Source organism: Panthera onca, chromosome B1 (assembly GCF_046562875.1).
Source record: "Panthera onca isolate mPanOnc1 chromosome B1, mPanOnc1 haplotype 2, whole genome shotgun sequence".
Classification (NCBI taxonomy): domain Eukaryota; kingdom Metazoa; phylum Chordata; class Mammalia; order Carnivora; family Felidae; genus Panthera; species Panthera onca.
The window spans coordinates 99,745,993-99,765,589 of record NC_138342.1 but is presented as its reverse complement, the minus strand read 5'-3'; the positions used below and the strand labels follow the sequence as shown (position 1 = coordinate 99,765,589).

At 36.1% G+C, this 19,597-nt stretch overlaps 1 protein-coding gene and 1 long non-coding RNA gene across 2 annotated transcripts in view; one reads left to right on the top strand and one right to left on the bottom strand.

Moving 5' to 3' along the window:
* The window catches only part of LOC144616145 (uncharacterized), a 251,109-nt gene extending 240,767 nt beyond the window's left edge, over positions 1–10,342 (top strand). Inside the window, exon 3 of the long non-coding RNA XR_013555173.1 lies at positions 10,098–10,342. This is a non-coding gene — a long non-coding RNA (uncharacterized LOC144616145). The remainder of the gene's footprint in view (positions 1–10,097) is intronic.
* Positions 1–19,597, bottom strand: part of LOC132692157 (bifunctional heparan sulfate N-deacetylase/N-sulfotransferase 3) — a 182,651-nt gene that overhangs the window by 66,802 nt on the left and 96,252 nt on the right. The window contains exon 6 of the mRNA XM_060654300.3: positions 18,855–18,983. Coding sequence (XP_060510283.3) covers positions 18,855–18,983 — 129 coding nt within the window. The remainder of the gene's footprint in view (positions 1–18,854; positions 18,984–19,597) is intronic.

Here is a 19,597-nt window from a genome sequence, read left to right as displayed (position 1 = left end):
TTAAAAGCTCTATGCCCAATGTGGGGCTTGAACTCATGACCCTAAGATCAAGAGTTGCATGCTCCACCAACTAACTGAGCCAGCCAGGTACCCCTTTGTATTAGCACTTTAAAAATCAGTGCTTTACTTCTCTTGTAAAACGTGATGGAAACTGGAAGTTCATTAAAGAAAAAATGTAAAATACAGAAAAGCAGAAAGAAAAATTTACCTATTTCTTGCCGCCCAAAGATGCATTTCTTTTCAGCATTTTTATGTGTAGTTTTTTAAACAAAGTTTTGCTACTTTATGTATAATATTGTGTACTACTTATATAAAATAAATCCTTTGCTTTTCATGTTATTGCCAAATTATTCATAGGCATAAATTTTTAAACCTGCATAATAATTTAAGTGGACATAATTTATTTAAACATTTCTTCTCAGTTGGACATCATTTGTTTCCATTTTATTTCTCCATTACAATGAGCACTTTTTCCATATTTAGTACTCTTTCTTTAGGACAGATTCCTAGAAGTGGAATTACAGTATCAGAAAATATAAAGATTTTTTAAAGCTTTTGCCAAGTTGGAAAATGGCAATCACAGAATCATGATTTTACTACAGAGGACACCTAGCCAAGCCTTTCTGGCATTTAACTGTCCTGTTTTCTCCAAATGAATGTCTCGGCCTTCTGCTCCACTGTGGATAGAGAATCTCACCTGAGGTTTGCTCACTTTACTCATGACAATGCAATGAGTATTCAGATGGCTTGATAATAGTTTTTGAACACTGATTTCTAATACCTATTAAATATCTAATTTCTAATAAGAGGGACCTGGCGTTATTATTATTATTATTATTATTATTACCAGTATTATTGACAATTTATAAAAGAGCACAGAGTACGCTCTGCAGGGCCAAGGTGAGCATGTGCTCCCTTTTTTGTCCCAGGACCTACACTGCTCATTGGCCTCATATCTGGCTGTGAACTCCTGACACACTGAATTTACCAATAAGCCCTACTTAACACAAGGTTCACTGGTTTGGAAGGAATGATGTGGCCATCCCACTCATCTTAGAAACCAGAAGGCCCTATTATGTCTGTGACTAACACCTCCCCTGAAGGCTGCATCACATGACCTTCAGAAAGAATCAAAATTCAACTGAGACCCAAGGCCAAAACATTAGAAGCAAATATATTCAAATGCAAATATGGCTCCTGTGAGGGCCTCCATCCAAGACAGAAATTACTAATTTCTACAACAGGTGGCACCAGACTCTAGAGCTACAGACAAATGAAGTCTGATAGAACACAGACCATTAGCCAAAGGCAGCCAGGCAAAAAGCCAATAGATTAAATCCTGCAAAGTAAAATCTTGTTAAGAACCTACTAGTTATTACAGGGCATGCTTAGGCAATCTAAACCTCAGATATAATACAATACAATACAACACAATATGGTCTGGTGGTGAGATTGAAACGGAGTATCTCGCATCCTGAGGGGAATACAAAATTGGTGAAATCCCAATTTTAAACCAACCAGGAACATTCTTAAATTTTCCTTGCTGGTCCAGATTTCCCTTTCCTAAGCTGAACTCTCAGGCCTTTTGGGGGGTAGGGAGAAATGATCTGGCTTTGACTGAGTTCTTCTAGGGCTGAAGTTCTTACAGTCAAGAAAGAAGTAAATAGGCCAGGAATTGAGGTTTCACATCAAATCAGAAACTCTCTAAGAATTGTACACAGGAACTGTCTTTTTTCCCATTTGATATTCTTTCCTGCTTTGTGAAAGATTAGTTGGCCATAGTTTTGTGGGTCCAGTTTTGGAGTCTCTATTCTATTCCATTGGTCTACGTGTCTGTTTTTGTGCCAATACCATGCTGTCTTGATGATTACAACTTTGTAGTAGAGGCTAAAGTCTGGGATTGTGATGCCTCCCGCTTTGGTCTTCTTCAATATTACTTTGGCTATTCGGGGTCTTTTGTGGTTCCATACAAATTTTAGGATTGCTTGGTCTACCTTCGAGAAGAATACTGGTACAATTTTGATTGGGATTGCATTGAATGTGTAGATAGCTTTGGGTAATATTGACATTTTAACAATATTTATTCTTCCAATCCATGAGCATGGAATGTTTTTCCATTTCTTTATATCTTCTTCAATTTCCTTCATAAGTTTTCTATAGTTTACAGCATACAGATCTTTTACATCTTTGGTTAGGTTTATTCCTAGGTATTTTATGATTCTTGGTGCAATTGTGAATGGGATCAGTTTCTTTATTTGTCTTTCTGTTGCTACATTATTAGTGTATAAGAATGCAACTGATTTCTGTACATTGATTTTGTATCCTGCTACTTTGCTGAATTCATGTATCAGTTCTAGTAGACTTTTGGTGGAGTCTATTGGGTTTTCCATGGGAAAACATATTTGCAAATGACATATCGGATGGACAAAGGGCTAGTATCCAAAATCTATAAAGAACTCACCAAACTCCACACACGAAAAACAAATAATCCAGTGAAGAAATGGGCAGAAAACATGAATAGACACTTCTTTAAAGAAGACATCCAGATGGCCAACAGGCACATGAAAAGATGCTCAACGTCGCTCCTCATCAGGGAAATACAAATCAAAACCACACTCAGATACCACCTCATGCCAGTCAGAGTGGCTATAATGAACAAACGAGGAGACTATAGATGCTGGCAAGGATGTAGAGAAATGGGAACCCTCTTGCACTGTTGGTGGGAATGCAAACTGGTGTAGCCACTCTGGAAAACAGTGTGGAGGTTCCTCAAAAAATTAAAAATAGACCTACCCTATGGCCCAGCAATAGCACTGCTAGGAATTTACCCAAGGGATACAGGAATGCTGATGCACAGGGGCACTTGTACCCCAATGTTTATAGCAGCACTCTCAACAATAGCCAAATTATGGAAAGAGCCTAAATGTCCATCAACTGATGAATGGATAAAGAAGATGTGGTTTATATATACAATGGAATACTACTTGGCCATGAGAAAGAATGAAATCCTGCCATTTGCAGCAATGTGGATGGAACTGGAGGGTATTATGCTAAGTGAAATAAGTCAGTCAGAGAAAGACAGATACCATATGTTTTCACTCATATGTGGATCTTGAGAAAGTAAACAGAAGACCATGGGGGAAGGGAAGCGGAAAAAAAGTTACAAAGAGAGAGGGAGGGAGGCAAACCATAAGAGACTCTTAAAAACTGATAATTAACTGAGGCTTGATAGGGTGTGGAAAGGTGGGGAAAGTGGGTGATGGGAATTGAGGAGGGCACCTGTTGGGATGAGCACTGGGTGTTGTATGGAAACCAATTTGACAATAAATTTCATATTAAAAAAAAGAAAAATTAGAGAAAACTAATTGTTTTCTCTAATTATATATATATAAATATATATTTATATATATTATATATATTATATATTTATATATATATTATATATTATATATTTATATATATTTATACATATTTATATATATATATTTTATATATATTATATATTTACATATACATATTTATATAAATATATAAAAGAATTGTACACAGAGATTTATGCATAAGATGTATGAAAGGCATCAATTAAAATAGAGTATTATAAACGACTTGCTGTTTACAAAACATGCAAGCACACTCATGGGGCTTTTGTACTTGCTGGTTTTTCTGTCTGGGGATAAAATCCAGGAGGTAAGGGACTGGGCATCACACAGAGTCCTGGAGCTCTTGGTAGGGAGTCTGGCTTCCACTCTGAATAGTACGGTTTGGAGGATGTAAGTGGAGAAATAATGTAATCTGATTCATATTTTAGCTTCCCCTCAATTGTTTGAGAAGCTTATTTGAAATCTATAGAAAAGCAAAATGTTAGGGCAATAAACATCTGTGTATCCTTTACCTATTCTCCAGTAGCTAACATTTCACTACAATTTGCTTCATATTTTGTTTCTTTCCCTCTTTAAATATGGTTTATTTTGCTAAATCATTTGAAAATAAGTTGCAGATACCAACATACTAACACAAAATCCTTTAGCCTGCATCATCTAGGAACGTGTATATCTTACTATAAAATCAAATCTCATTATCACACCCAGAAAAACATTATTAATTCAACATCATGTGTTGTACCGTCCATATTTACATTTCCGCAATTGTTCCAAAATTGTGGCAAATTGTATTTTCCAAAGATGACCACCACATTTTTTTGCTCTTCTAGAACTTTGTCACTCCCCTGTAAAGACGTCGAATCTAATTCTACTCCCTTTGAATGTGGGCAGACTTTTGTGAAGCAGAAATGATGCTGTGACTTCTGAATCCAAGGCAGTTGTGCTTTTGCTTTGCTTGCTGTGACACTTGATTGAGCCCTAAAGCTGTATGACTACCCTGAGGCCATCTTGAGGTAAGGAAGCCCATGGGTACAGATCATATGAAAAAGCCCTGAGACTGATGCTCTGTCAGCTCACTGCTGCTCCAGTTGCCTACTGTTCTAGTTCTAGTTATCAGCTGTCTACAATGTCAAGAGATACTCAAGGCCAGAATCACCTAGGCTACCCCTTCCTGAATTCTGAGCTACAAAAGCCATAAGAGATAGTAGAATGACTACTTTTTTTTAAGACATTGTATTTTGGATTATTTTGTTATCCAGCAATAACACCTAGAAAAATGACTTTTACTTAAAAAAAATTCAGGATCCAGTGAAGGCTTAAGCAATCTACAGACTTAATGCAATCTCTATTAAAATACTAACATTTTTCACAGAACTATAATAAATAAGTCTAAAATTTTCATGGAACCACAAAAGACTGTGAGTAGCCAAAGCAACCTTGAAAAAGAAAAACAAAGCTGGAGGTATCACAATTCCAGACTTCAAGTTATATTACAAACTTGTAGTAATCAAAACAGTATGGTACTGGCACAAAAATGGACACAGATCAATAGAACAGAATAGAAAACTCACAGAAACAAACCCACAATTATATGGTCAATTAATCTATGGCAAAAGAGGACAGAATATGCAATGGGGAAAAGATAGTCCCTTCAGCAAATGATACTGGGAAAACTGGACAGCTATCTGTTAACGAATGAAACTAGGCCACTTTCTTACACCATACACAAAAATGAACACAAAATGGATTAAAGACTTAAATGTGAGACATGAAACCATAAAAACCCTAGAAGAGAATACAGGCAGTAACCTCGTTGACATTGGCTGTAGCAACATTTTCTACATATGTCTCCTGAGCAAGGGTAACAAAGGCAAAAATGGACTATGCAGACTACGTCAAAATAAAAAGCCTGTGCACAGCAAAGGAAACCATCAAAAAAACTAAAAGGCAACTTTCTGAATGGGAGAAGATATTTGCAAATGACATCTCTGATAAAGGGTTAGTATCCAAAAAAAAAACCCCAAAAAACCAAAAATGAAACCATATACAACTTAACACCCAAAAACCAAATAATACAGTTAAAAAATGGGCAGAGGACATGAACAGACATTTTCTGAAGAAGACATCCAGATGGTCAGCAGCTCAACATCATTAATCATCAGGAGAATGCAAATTAAATCTACCATGAAATATCACCTTACATTTATTAGAATGGTTAAATTCAAAAAGGCAAGAAATAAGTGTTGGTGAGAATGTGGAGAAAAAGGAACCTGCATACGCTGGTAGGAATGTAGCCATTGTGGAAAACAGTATGGACGTTCCTCAAAAAATTAAAAATAGAAGTATCATATGATTCCATAATTCTACTATTGGGTATTTACCCAAAGGAAGTAAAAACACTAATTTGAAAAAAATATATGCATCCTTATGTTTATTGCAGCAGCATTTACAACAGCCAAGATATGGAAGCAACCTAAGTGGCCATCAATAGACAAATGGATAAGGAAGGTGTGGTATAAATACAGTGGAATATTTCAAAGTCATAAAAAGGATGAGATTGTACCATTTGAAGTAGCATGGATGGACCTTGAGGGTATCAAGCTAAGTGAAGTAAGTCAGGCTGAGATAGACAAATACTATATGATTCCACTTATATGTGGAATCTAAAAAAAAACAAAAAAACCCCCGAAAAACAAAGACACATGAATAAACAAGAAGCAGAATCAGATCTATAAATACAGAGAACTGATGGTTGCAAGAGGGGAGAGGGTGGGGGTTGGGCAAAATGGGCAAAGGGGAGTGAGAGATACAGGCCGTAGTTATGGATTGAATAAGTCACAGGAATAAAAGGCACAGGATAAACAATATAGTAAATGATTCTGTAATAACAATATATCAGGACAGATGGTAGCTACACTTGTGGTCAATACACCATAATGTCAAATAAACTTGTCAAATCATGAAGTCGTACACCTGAAACTAATGTAACATTGTGTGTCAACTATTCTTGAATAAAAGTAAGTATTGTCAAAAATACAAAAAGGTATTTTTTAAGTTTTTTGAAACTATGGTAAAAGATAAATAACATAATTCCATAATGTACAAATCTTAAATATACATTACAGTATTGTTAACTATATGTGCATTGTTGTAGAGTGGATTTCTAGAACTTTTTCATCTGGATGACTGGAACTCTGTACCTACAGAACAGCAACTCCCCATTTTCCCCTCACCCAATCCCTGGCAGCCACCATTCTACTTTGTTTCTCTAAGTTTGACTACTTTAAATACCTCAAACAAGTGGAATCGTGAAGTATTTGTCCTTTTGTGACTTAGCATAATGTCCTCAAGTTTCATCCATGTTGTAGCATGTGACAGGATTTCCTTTCTTTTTAAGGCTAAATAATATTCCATTGTACATATATACCGTATTTTCTTTATTCATGCACCTGTCAATGGACATTTAAGTTATTTCTACTTCTTGGCCATCGTGAATAATACTGCCATGAACATAAGAGAGCAAATATCTCTTAAAGATCCCATTTTCCATTCTTTTGGACAAATACCCAGAGATAGGATTTCTGGATCATATGCTAGTTTTATTTTTAATGTTTGAGGAAATACCCTACTGTTTTCCATAGCAGTTGCACCATTTTAAATTATCACATTAGGGACCACTTTGTACAACCACTAGGATGTATGAGAATACCTGTTTTCCCACAGCCTTGTTAACATATTTTATCAATAATTTGAATTTTGCTCAATATGGTAGATAAGAAATGGTATCTCAGTATATTTAACCTTGCACTTTTCTTCCTATGAATGAAATTGAGCATCTTTTCATAGATTTAATGACTTTTCCAAAGAATGTGTCTGGATGCCATGTTGGGAGAGAATGAAAGCCCAGTAATGCAAATGCTCTTGAGTCAGTTCTGTGATTATGTGATTATGTACTTTCCAGGCAACCAGATTTCCCTTCAGATTCAAAGGATAGTACATATGTAGGCAGGGTAAGTTAATCCATCGTCATTTATTGAAAATTAATAATGTGCCCCAAATTTTGCAATATATTGTGATTATAAAATAGAATAAGATAAGATGCTTTACATCAAGGAATGCACAAACTTATTGGATGAGAAAGATAACTGAATGTAGTACTGTGGGAAAGTTATGTTAGAGTTATGCCTGGGTTATGCCTGAGAATACAGAGGAGAAACTGGAAAGTTGAGGGAAGTCTTCTATAAAAAGATGATATATGAACTCAGGTTTACTGAAGAGAATCAGCTTGAACCCAGTAGCATTCTTTAAGGCACAGAATAAAATAATAAGTGCTATTTAGGGGTGGGGTGAAAGATGAATATATGAGTATTGAAAGAATAGACCATAAAAGTGGTGGGAGCCAGATTTAATTTTTTTTCCAGGTGAAGGACTTTTCTGTTTATCCTGAAAGCTATGGGAAACTATCAAAGGACTAAACAAGGAATAACATATTCATTTCTTTAACTTAATACCTATTTTCTTAAATTTCTCAATTTATAGTCCAATGACTTGAGAGTTAATCATATTTCTGTTTTTCTTAACTGCGGAAATCAAAGGGACTTAATTATACTTTCTTGTGGTATTCTTGATCTCACAGAGTGGCGAGTAATTACATAACTCCACAGTTAGTCATGAAGAACATTACTGATAGAAAAATGGGGCTGATATGGAGGATAGCAAATAAATGAAATAAAATATTTTGGCTTTACAAATTTAAAAGTCTTGTCAATTTATAAGTAACATCAACAAGATAAAAGTACATAGTTTATTATTCATAGTTCTTTAAAAGTACATCTAGGGGCGCCTGGGTGGCTCAGTTAGTTGAGCGTCCAACTTTGGCTCAGGTCATGTTCTCGCAGTCTGTGAGTTCAAGCCTTGTGTCAGGCTCTGTGCTGACAGCTTAGAGCCTGGAGCCTGTTTCGGATTCTGTGTCTCCCCCTCTCTCTGCCCCTCCCCTGTTCATGCTCTGTCTCTCTCTGTCTCAAAAATAAATAAACGTTAAAAAAAAATAAAAAAATAAAAAAAATAAAAGTACATCCAACATTTTCCCTTAGCTGTGCTTCTTAAAACTTTTTACAAAAGCACTTTTTTTTGATCTTAGATTGTTTTTATTATATAAACTTCAGGTGCACAGCTTTATAACTGACAGCTGCACACACTACATAATGATTAGCACCACAAATTTAGTTACCATCCATCACCATAGAGTTGGCCCTCTTTGCCCATTTCACCTACCCCTGAACCTCCTTCTCCTCTGGTAACCACTAGTTTGTTCTCTGTATATATGAATATGTTTTTATTTTATTTTGTTTATTCATTTGTTTATTTTTCTTAGATTCCACCAGATGTGGAAATTATATGGTATTTGTGTGTTTCTATCTGATTTATTTCGTTTAGCATAATATCCTCAAGATCTAGCCATGTTGTCACAAATGGCAAGCTTTCATTCTTTTTTATGGCCAAGTAGTATTGCATTATATAAATGTACCACATCTTCTTTACACATTCATCTCTTGCTGGACACTTAGGTTGTTTCGATATCTTAGCTACTGCAAATAATGCTGCAACGAACAAAGAGGTACATAACGTCTTTTCAAATTAGTTTTCATATTCTCCAGATAAATACCCAGAAGTGGAATAGCTGGGTCATATGGTAGTGTTATTCTTAATTTTTAAAGGAATCGCCATACTGTTTTCCAGACTGACTGCATCAATAATCCCAACAGGGTTTAAGAGTTCCCTTTTCTCTACATCCTTTCTAACACTTGTTATTTCTTGTCCATCTGATAATAGCCACTCTAAGAGGTATTAGCTGATAGCTCATTGTGGTTTTAATTTGCATTTCCCTAATACTAGTGACGTTGAACGTCTTTTCATGTGCCTGTTGGCCATCTGTATGTCTTTTTTGGAGAAATGTCTTAGTCCCTGGGGAGAGTCCCTGCTGTCCTGCCTCTCCAGTGGATGATTTAAAGTTTGTAAATGGGTCTCCTTTATCTATCATCTACGTGCTTTTCAAATTCGTGTTTTGGGCTGGTTTCTGGGTCAAGTGAATTCACACACAAGCCCTTTAAGAAAATATTTTCCATTCTTTACCGTTTTATAGTTTTCCTGAATGTAATTCCCATTGCTTTTCAAAGCCTGTTGTTTTGGGGGCTTGTCTCTTTTGTGCAGGAATTATGGGTTGGAATGCCTGATGTGGAGCTTTGATCTATAACTCCTCAGGGAAAAGTTCTGTACTCTTGATATCCCTTCTGATTGTGATTTGCTGTGGCTGGGGTGTGTTTTTATTCCCTCAAGAATCCATGTCTCTGCTTCTGTTTCCTTTCTCAATGCTGCCCTTTTATCCTTTGCTGTGGAGGCTCTGTTCATTCTATTTTTAGGTCCCTTTCAAAAGGAATTATTCTATATGTAGTTGTAGATTTGTTGTGTCCATAGGAGGAGCTGAGTTCAGGATCTTGCTAGGCCACCATCTTGAACTCAACTCCCCCCAAAGCACTTATTTGTTTGTTTTTTACTTAACTTGGTGATGGGTTCCTTTTTGCTAGATAATGGCCAGAAATTTTAAACCATTCACACATTTTTTTTCAGGTAACTGGTAACTGAGTCACATTAAGAGTAATGTGTATCATATTAAGGGCAATTTACTTTTTTTTTTTTTAATATTTATTTATTTTTGAGACAGAGAGAGACAGAGCATGCATGGGGGAGGGTCAGAGAGAGAGGAAGACACAGAATCGGAAGCAGGCTCCAGGCTCTGAGCCATCAGGCCAGAACCCGATGCGGAGCTCAGACTCACAGACCGGGAGATCGTGACCTGAGCTGAAGTCGGACGCCCAACCAACTGAGCCACCCAGGCGCCCCTAAGGGCAATTTAACCAAGAATGTAGAAGCAGCATGTTTTAGAAGCACTGAACTCAGAGTCAAGCAAGCCAGGGTTCTCAACAGAATACTACAGGAATGACTTTTAGCCTAAAATTAGGTGATTGAATAGATAAACTTTGTGGTTCTTTCCAGCTTTAATTATACATTATTCCATGTCAAGCTAATTCATCATCACTTGCGAAAACTACCCCCATTAAGGGTCAGTTAAAAATTTCCTGGATCTTGAATTTCACCTACTTCCAAGCAGAGAATCTTCCAGAATGTAGTTTTATTAAAACCAGTCTTGTTATTATTCACACATGGATATATCATGAGTTAAGTGATGCCCCTAAGACATAACTATTCATGCATTAAGTCAATAATTTAAGAAAAAAATTGGTGACCTCTTTTTTGAGTCAAGGGATTGATCTAGACACAGTGGGAAGCACAAAAATGAAATCTACATAGATCATTCCTGCAAGAATGCTCCCTTATATAGGAAAAAAGATATAAACTCAATCATGTGGTGAGGTAGGTGTTAGGTGACATATGAAACTTACAGATAGAGAACACAACTGGAACTGAGGAAATATTAATTCTATCCCTGATCATAAATAATATAACATAAACAACATTTTTAACAGCTGAATGTATTCCATTATGGGGGAACATAATTTGCTTTACCAGTACCCCATACCCCTTTTTGTCATCAATTAAGTTCATTCGTTTATGATTTTTTTTTTTTTTTAGTGGAAGCCATAGAAGCAGAGAAGGAATATATAGCCTGTAGTAGAAAAAAGAGATACTCAGACACATAAGAAGCATTTGTGTTTTTATATTAAAGCACTAAGACAAGATCAAGATCAGTAATTCTAATTATTATGGACCCTAGAAATGTCTTGGGCTCAGAAGAACACTTCAGGTCCTATGGGCCCTGATGTTCAGCTTTCTACAAACAACACACCGATTACTTGAGGTAACCTGAGTGAGTCTCTAGTCCTTACAACCAGAGGAACTCAACAAAAACAAGTCTCTGTAGAGAAGAGACAATTATGTATGTGAAGCACAGTATATAACAGTACATAATTCAGCCCTAGCCAACCAATGAAATAGGTTTTACTTATGCTTTTGATTTGAGAGCTGTCTTACCAGGACCAAGATTTCCTTTTGGATTCATTACCTTTTTTTCTTTCTCCCCCCCCCCCCTTTTTTTTTGGTGTCAGGTCATTAAAAAAGTTAGTTCCCCTTCCTCAATATATGTTACATAAAACTTAGATACAAGGCATAATGTTTGGCCATGGGAATGGCTTTGGAGATGAAAGACATTCTCTATCACAAGAAGCAGACTAATAGCAAACTCATAATTATAAGAGCAAGGTAATAAGTACTTCGAAAGAGTCTGCAGGGGATGGTATGGATACACAAGTTGGGGCCTCTAAACCAGAGTCGAGGAGGTTTCATGAGGAAGGTGATCTCTAAGCAAAGCTTTAAAGGATAAACAGGAGTTATCTCTATTTTATTTTTATTTTAAACTCCAATTCAAGTTAGAGTTCTCTGGTCCCTAAGAAAAAGCATTTATTCTCATTGCTTTTTAAACCCTACTGGAGATTTGGGTTCATTTTCAATTCTGATACCTTAATCATAGGCCCATGATTTCTAGAGCAGTTTTTGGTAATCTTTGATTGCTAAAATTATTTCTCCATTTTCTTCCTTTGCAGTATTTCCCAAGTCTGCCTGATCATAAGAATCACCTAAACAAGGGGCGCCTGGGTGGCTCAGTCGGTTAAGCATCTGACTTTGCCTCAGTCATGATCTCATGGGTTTGTGGGTTCAAGCCTCTCATCAGGCTCTGTTCTGACAGCTCAGAGCCTGGAGCCTGCTTCGGATTCTGTGTCTCCCTCTCTCTCTGCTCCTCCCCTGCTCACAGTCTGTCTCTCTCTCTCTCAAAAATAAATAAACATTAAAAAACTAATTTAAAAAAAGGAATCACCTAAATGATAAATATTCAGGTTCCCAAAACTGTTCCCTGGAGATTCTGATGCACTAAAGTCTGGATTTTTAAAAATCAGTGTCTCAAGTAATATTCATTATTAGGCATGTTCAGGAATCATTTTCCTACTATCCAAAGTTGTTATTATTATCATTTATTTATTTTTATTGTTTTGATGTTTACTTATTTATTTTTGAGAGAGAAAGAGAGAGCACAAGTGGGAGAGGGGCAGAGAGAGAGGAGACACAAAATCTAAAACAGGCTCTAGGCTCTGAGTTCTCAGTGCAGAGCCCAACGCAGAGCTCCAACCTACAAACTGTGACATCATGACTTGAGCCCAAGTTGGATGCTTAACTGACTGAGCCACTGAGGTGCCCCATCATTTATTTATTTTTTAATATAAGGTTTTCTGTCACCATAATTTTTTGCAGGATTAGTAAATAAGAAAAGAAAGAATTATAAAATTTCTCATTAGGGAAAAACGTTGCTTCCTTTTAGATGAATTTTATAGATAAGCACACATAACCCCTATACCTGTAAATTATAGTTAATTTTTTTTTTCTCAATGTGGGTTAATTTCTGTATATATTGCTATCTTGTGTAAATGTTGTTTTACTTTTCATTGTAATCCACTCATGTGTTACTCCCAGTTTAAGATACTCATTCTTTTCACATCCATGTTTATGATTTTTCTTTAACGAGAGAAACACAATGTAGATTTATCTTGAAGGAATTTGGGTAAGAGGGTAGGGAGGGTATAGTGGATGAATGCTATATCAACTTGACAAACAGAGAGACAATAATATTTAATAAAATATGGGCATAAAGGGATTATCAACTGTTTGGGATGTTTAACAGTTTGATGAAGGAAGTATAATTTTGCTGTGCTGTCAGGGTTCTGCTCCACTTGGATTCCAAGAGTGTGGTAAGTGCATGAATCTCATGGCAATCCACAACTCTTTTGGATTAATACGTGAAGCAAGCACTGATTTTATTATCAAGAAGGTTTAAGGGAGGCCCAGCATCCCACAGATACAATTGTTAATGACTCAATATCTAGAGTCTGTTTATTGAATAAGAGAGTAAACCAAGACTTAGAACATTTGGTAATTTTTAATAAGGACACTGGAGCAAGAAGGTGACATCTTTTTTTGGAGCCATAGAAGATAATATGGCTCCCAGAGGAACAATGTCTAATCCAGAACTATTCCATTTGTTACACTAGTTAAGTATTTTCACATTTTCCTAAGATAGGTTGAACCAGAAATTCATGTTAAAATGAACAGTATACTTTTGCTAGCTCCTTTTGTATAAGTATGTATGTCATAGATTAATGGGGTTCTATTTGTTGAGGGCATACAGTTATTGTCAATGGATATCTTTTGTCATCTTCCTAAGTTTCAGTTCTGCATATTATCTTATAGGTATGTAAAATAAGTAGACTCTTTTTTAAAGGATAAATGAAGGTGCCTGTATCACTGTGAATTGATTAAGAATATTTGTGTCTGGGTATATTACACGTTTGTGTAGAAATTTTGTGCTTGTGTGTCTATAGATAACAGTGATTCTGGGATCATTCCAGTGGCTGTCTCCTGTGGTATATCCATAAAATAATGATTATTACCTACCAGAATCAATCAACAAACACTTCAGGATCTGTTACTCAGCCTGATGGGCTCCAGAACCTGATTCACTACACGAACAGAGAGCATCCGTTTCTTAGGGATAGAAGGAAATTAGTGAAGATCATGAAATTAATAAAAATAGAACATCATTAGTTTAAAACTATAAATTGTAAATTATGGAGGAACTGAAATATTAGAATATGTACAATTTAGAGGGGGTCTTCTCCTGGTAAATAGGTTACATGGGAAGTATTCACTGATTGAAAGAAGATTTATAAAATTGCGCTACAAATTACTGTCATAGTGAGTACAAATTCTTATGATCAACATATTCTTTTCCTATAGTAGGATCTGTATAGGAAAGTGAACTATAATCAAGAAGTCACTGGTTGAGTTTAGAACGTAAAAGAAAAAAGAATGAAAATAATTCTATTATTTTAAGTTTATTTTTTTATTTTGAGAGAGTGAGAGAGAGAGAGAGAGAGAGAGCAAGTGAGCGCATAAGTAGGGGAGGGGCAGGGGCAGAGAGAGAAGGAGACAGAGAATCCCAAGCAGGTGCTACATTGCCAGCGTGAAGCCTGACATAGGGCTTGATCCCATGAACTGTGAGATCATGACCTGAGCCAAAATCAAGAGTTGGATGCTTAACTGACTGAGCCACCCAGGCGCCCCATAAATGAAAAGAATTCTCAATTTCTTAATGGTCCTAGGCTCAAATAGCCTGATGGGTCCACCTCTCAACTGTACCTGAACTTCAGAGTCTATTAATTAAAATCTCTGTATCCAACCCACATCAGAGGAGGCTAGGCCCCATGACATGGGAAATATATTTGGAGATGGCTGAGTTTTTCTCTCTTCTAGACGGTGATAATATTTGTCTTTATATTAAATTTCTTGGTTGGCGGGGCACCTTGGTGGCTTGGTCGGTTAAGCGTCTGACTTCGGCTCAGGTCATGATCTCACGGTCCGTGAGTTCGAGCCCCGTGTCGGGTTCTGTGCTGACAGCTCAGAGCCTGGAGCCTGTTTCAGATTCTGTGTATCCCTCTCTCTCTCTGCCCCTCCCTTGTTCATGCTCTGTCTCTCTCTGTCTCAAAAATAAATAAATGTTAAAAAATTAAAAAAAAATTTACTTGGTTGGCATTTTTTTCTTTAGCAAGAAAAAATACTTTGGTAACAGTAGAACATTCCAGGCTAGACAGTTATTCTAGTTATCTTTACTGTGATCTGCTCTAGTTTAACTCTGAGAGGTACTCTGTTGCAGAGTTACCCCAATACTGGTAAAACTTACTGGAGCACCTTGATATTATGTTGACATATAGGAAGAAAACTTTTAAAATACATTAATTAAAGTCCTGCTTATATTTTCATTTTCAACTCAAGTGTATTTGAATATGTTTAAGAGACATAGGTATGTTTCCAGTACACAACTGCCTTTTTTTATCGGAAACAGCAAACTCATTCAACATTCTCAGAAATCAAAGACTGGGGTATTACTTAAGCTTATAATGGGTATCATTCAAATCCACTATAATTAAATTTCATATCTTTCCTGCAGCTAATATCTACTTTGATTCCATCAAGGTTTTCTCATTCTCATTCTGACCTAAAAAAGAGCGCCATCTGCCAAATTAGTAGCATGCCTCACTGCACCTGGACCTCTCTTAATTTTAACACAAGCTTTACCCAAACATGTAATTTTGGGATGGAGAATTCATGGGAAACAGGTCACTCCTCCTCACTCTGTTCTGAAAGGCAAACATCACTAACTAATGATAGCAGTTTTCCCTTGGGCGAGACTTGGGCTGAGTCTAGAAGTGGGCTTCTCAACCAGAAATCTCCAGGGAACTATAGCTGCTTCCAAAAATTGGAGTTGGCAAGCCAGATGAAATTAATTTGGATTCCTTCCCTATCTTATGGTATCTGACAAGGATCTGTCACTTATTTTGAATTCCAGCATTTATCTGAAAGTAATTGTCTACTGTAAGTTTTCTGAATCAGGAAGCACAAGTTTTGTGGGAAAGTTTTTTTCTCCCCTTTATTCCCCATAGATCTTCTCATCAAGACAAACAATATTGCCAAATATTATCGATAAAGGCCTGAAAAGTAGCAAGATTTGCTAAACATGTAAAGCATTTGCTCAGCTAATTTAGCTCAAATTAGTATCCAAGATGCACACAAGCTTTACTATAAGGTTTTTATCTAATTAAAAAGAATAATTTGGTTTTGAAATAGTGAAAAAAAAATTTCTTATAAATGTATTAGAGAATAGATATGTTAGAAAACTCAGATTTTTTTCCTGATGTATAAATCAGAATTACATATATTTTGGGGGTATGAAGATGAATAAACTTCAAAAAGGCAAGATGCCATACTACCCCAAACTATATTTATTGATTTTTAGATACACATGCTGATTTTGCACAAAGATGAGTTATCCTTATTCCTAATCTCATTATTCCTTATTCCTTATCCTTATTCCTATCGAAGCTGAGAAATGAATAGAGTCATTACATACAAGAAGATGAAAAATACCTGCAATTTTATTTGTAAGACCTGTAAAATTAGGGTCCAGAGTGGGCCTTTCAAGTTTTATTCTCTTTATTTCTACATTCTTCAATTTTTATGCTGATAGACATTTTTTCACATTTGGAACATTATACTTTTTCTTCTTGAGTATTGCTAATGCCAGGGGCAAACCCATACATCTATCTGATTAATAAACCCAATTTTATTTTTTATGTTAGTGATTTTCAGAAGGGAAATAAAATTCCTTCTTTTCCTTATACACCTTACTTCAATTGGTTCATCTTTCTCTACACAACTTTATAATACTTGCCTCAAGCAGATATATGTGCAAGTGATTCATTGTGGAGCTGGGACACAAGAAGTGAAGGAGGAAAGGCAGAAGCCAATTAAACAGGCTGCTCTGCCCAGCATGAGACCTAGCAAGACAAGATCTCACATAAATGTATCCAAAATGACCATATTTTCTTATCTAATTCTTCTTCCATTTTGCTTATACCTTTACTTCATTTTTAAAACTATGTTTTTAAATTATTATTTTTTTAGTGTTTGTTTATTTTTGGAAGAGAGAGAGACAGAGCGCAAGCAGGGGAGGGGCAGAAAAAGAGAGGGAGACACAGAATCCGAAGCAGGCTCTAGGCTCCGAGCTGTCAGCACTGAGCCCAACGTGGGGCTCAAACCCACAAACTGTGAGATCATGACCTGAGCCGAAGTCAGATGCTTAACTGACTGAACCACCCAGGTGCCCCTTTAAAAATTATTTTTATGTAATCTCTCACACAATATGAGGTTTGAACTTACAACCCCAAGATCAAGAGTTGCACACTCTACCAACTGAGCCAGCCAGGTGCCCCGCTTATACCTTTACTTTAAATAGGAGGGGGAAAAAAATGAATAATAGAGTTAATGGTCATTTAAATGAGAAAACTGGTCCATAGTGGGAATAAAAGAGTTTTATAGGTGAAAAATCTTGTTCTTTGGAAAAGTATCCATTCATGTCTTCTTTCCTTTTTAATTGGATTATTCCTTTTTTTGGGTTTTGAATATATATAAAATATATTAAAAAAATGTATATATATATATATATATCTCACTCTCTTTCTATATATATCTATATATAGAGAGATAAAGAAGATATATATATATATATATATATATATATATATATATATATATATATATATATAGGTATCCATATATATAGATATAAAGAAGACATACAGATGGCTAACAGACACATGAAAAGATTCTTATCATCACTAATCACCAGGGAAATACAAATCAAAACTACAATGAGATATCATCTCACACCAGTCAGAATGGCTAAAATCAACAACACAAGAAAAAACAAAGGTTGGTGAGGCTGTGGAGAAAGGAGAACACTCTTGCGCTGTTGGTGGGAATGCAAACTAGTGCAGCCACTCCACAGTATGGAGTTTCTTCAAAAAGTTAAAAATAGAACTGCCCTATGACCCAACAATTGCAGTACTGGGTATTTACCCAAAGGATACAAAAATACTAATTCAGAGGGATACATGCACCCCAATGTTTATAACAGTATTGTCTACAATACTCAAATTATAGAAGGAGCCCAAATATCCATCAACTGATGAATGAATGAAGAAGAGGTGGGATATACACACAATGGAATATTACTCAGCCATCAAAAAGAATGAAATCTTATCATTTGCAATGACGTGAATGGAGCTAGAGTGTATTACGCTAAGTGAAATAAGTCAGTCAGAGAAAGACAAATATAATATGATTTAACTTATATGTGGAATTTAAGAAACAAAACAAACAAGCAAAGGTAAAAAATAGAGAGGCAAACCAAGAAACAGACTCTTTTTTTTTTTTTTTTAGGATTAACTTTAGGTGTCTTTTATTCCAAGAAACAGACTTTTAACTACAGAGAACAAATTAATGGTTACCAGAGGGAAGGTGGGTGGGGGGATGGATCAAATAGGTGTTGGGGGTTAAGGAGGACACTTGGGATGAGCACTGGCTATTGTTTGGAAGTGTTGAATCAGTATATTGTACACCTGAAACCAATATTACACTGTATGTTAACTAACTGGAGTTTAAGTAAAAATTTAAAAAAAAGGTCTTGTTCTCCATAAATGCAAGAATCTCTAAATTCTGAACACTTTTGAATGCAAAGGAGGTTCTGGAGCACTTTCCTGGCTTTCCATAAGTTCCACTTGTCACTGCTTCTTGTAGAATGAGTTTGTCCCCATCTCTATATGTAGTTGCATTTAGTCTTTTTCTGTGTTGGAGCTAGAACTTCATATTGATTTGGCTGAAACTACCCAAACCCTGGCCTTTTTGTCAAGGTAATTTTCAGTCACCTGTCATTTTTCATCTTTTTCTTTTCTTTTCTTTGCTTTTCTTTTCTTTTCTTTTTTTTTTTTTTTGAAAATAAATCAAAGTACTTACTGGGTTGAGAACCACAGTGAAGAAAAGTTCACCTCCTTGAATACTCTTGTCCAGCTCTTTAGGACCTCCTGGATATTCTTTGTAGAAAATTGTGTGAGTGAAAAGCCCACAGGTTTGTCTTGGAAGAACCTGAAGGAAGAATAAACAAGTAAGGAAAAATTGCTTTCAACCAATTAATTTGTTGAACCGTGGGTTCTTTTTCATGGAAGCTGATGCATAAACTGGTGTCATTATACAACTCTTTTTAATTTTATTTTATTATTTTTTTTAATGTTTATTTCTGAGACGGAGAGAGACAGAGCATGAGTGGGGGAGGGGCAGAGAGAGAGGGGGACACAGAATCCAAAGCAGGCTCCTGGCTCTGAGCTGTCAGCACAGAGCCTAATGCAGGGCTGGAACCCACGAACCATGGGATCATGACCTGAGCCGAAGTCGGACGCTTAACCAACTGAGCCACCCAGGCACCCCTCGTTATACAACTCTTAACTCAGGCCCAGAAAATCCTTCACACTCTGGGAAAGCAAGGATGACATCAGTACAGAAGGAATACAGAAGAAAGTTGAAGAAATATTTTAAAACTAAGATAGACTTTGAATTATTTTAGCCACTTATCTATTTTAAATCTCCAAGTCAGTACTGCTGCTATGAAGCCTAGTATGTTCCAGCATCTTAAAAAATAAAAATGAAGTAAAAATGATACTTTAAAAATATAGGAATTGTCTGTGTTATCCTGTAGTGTAGTA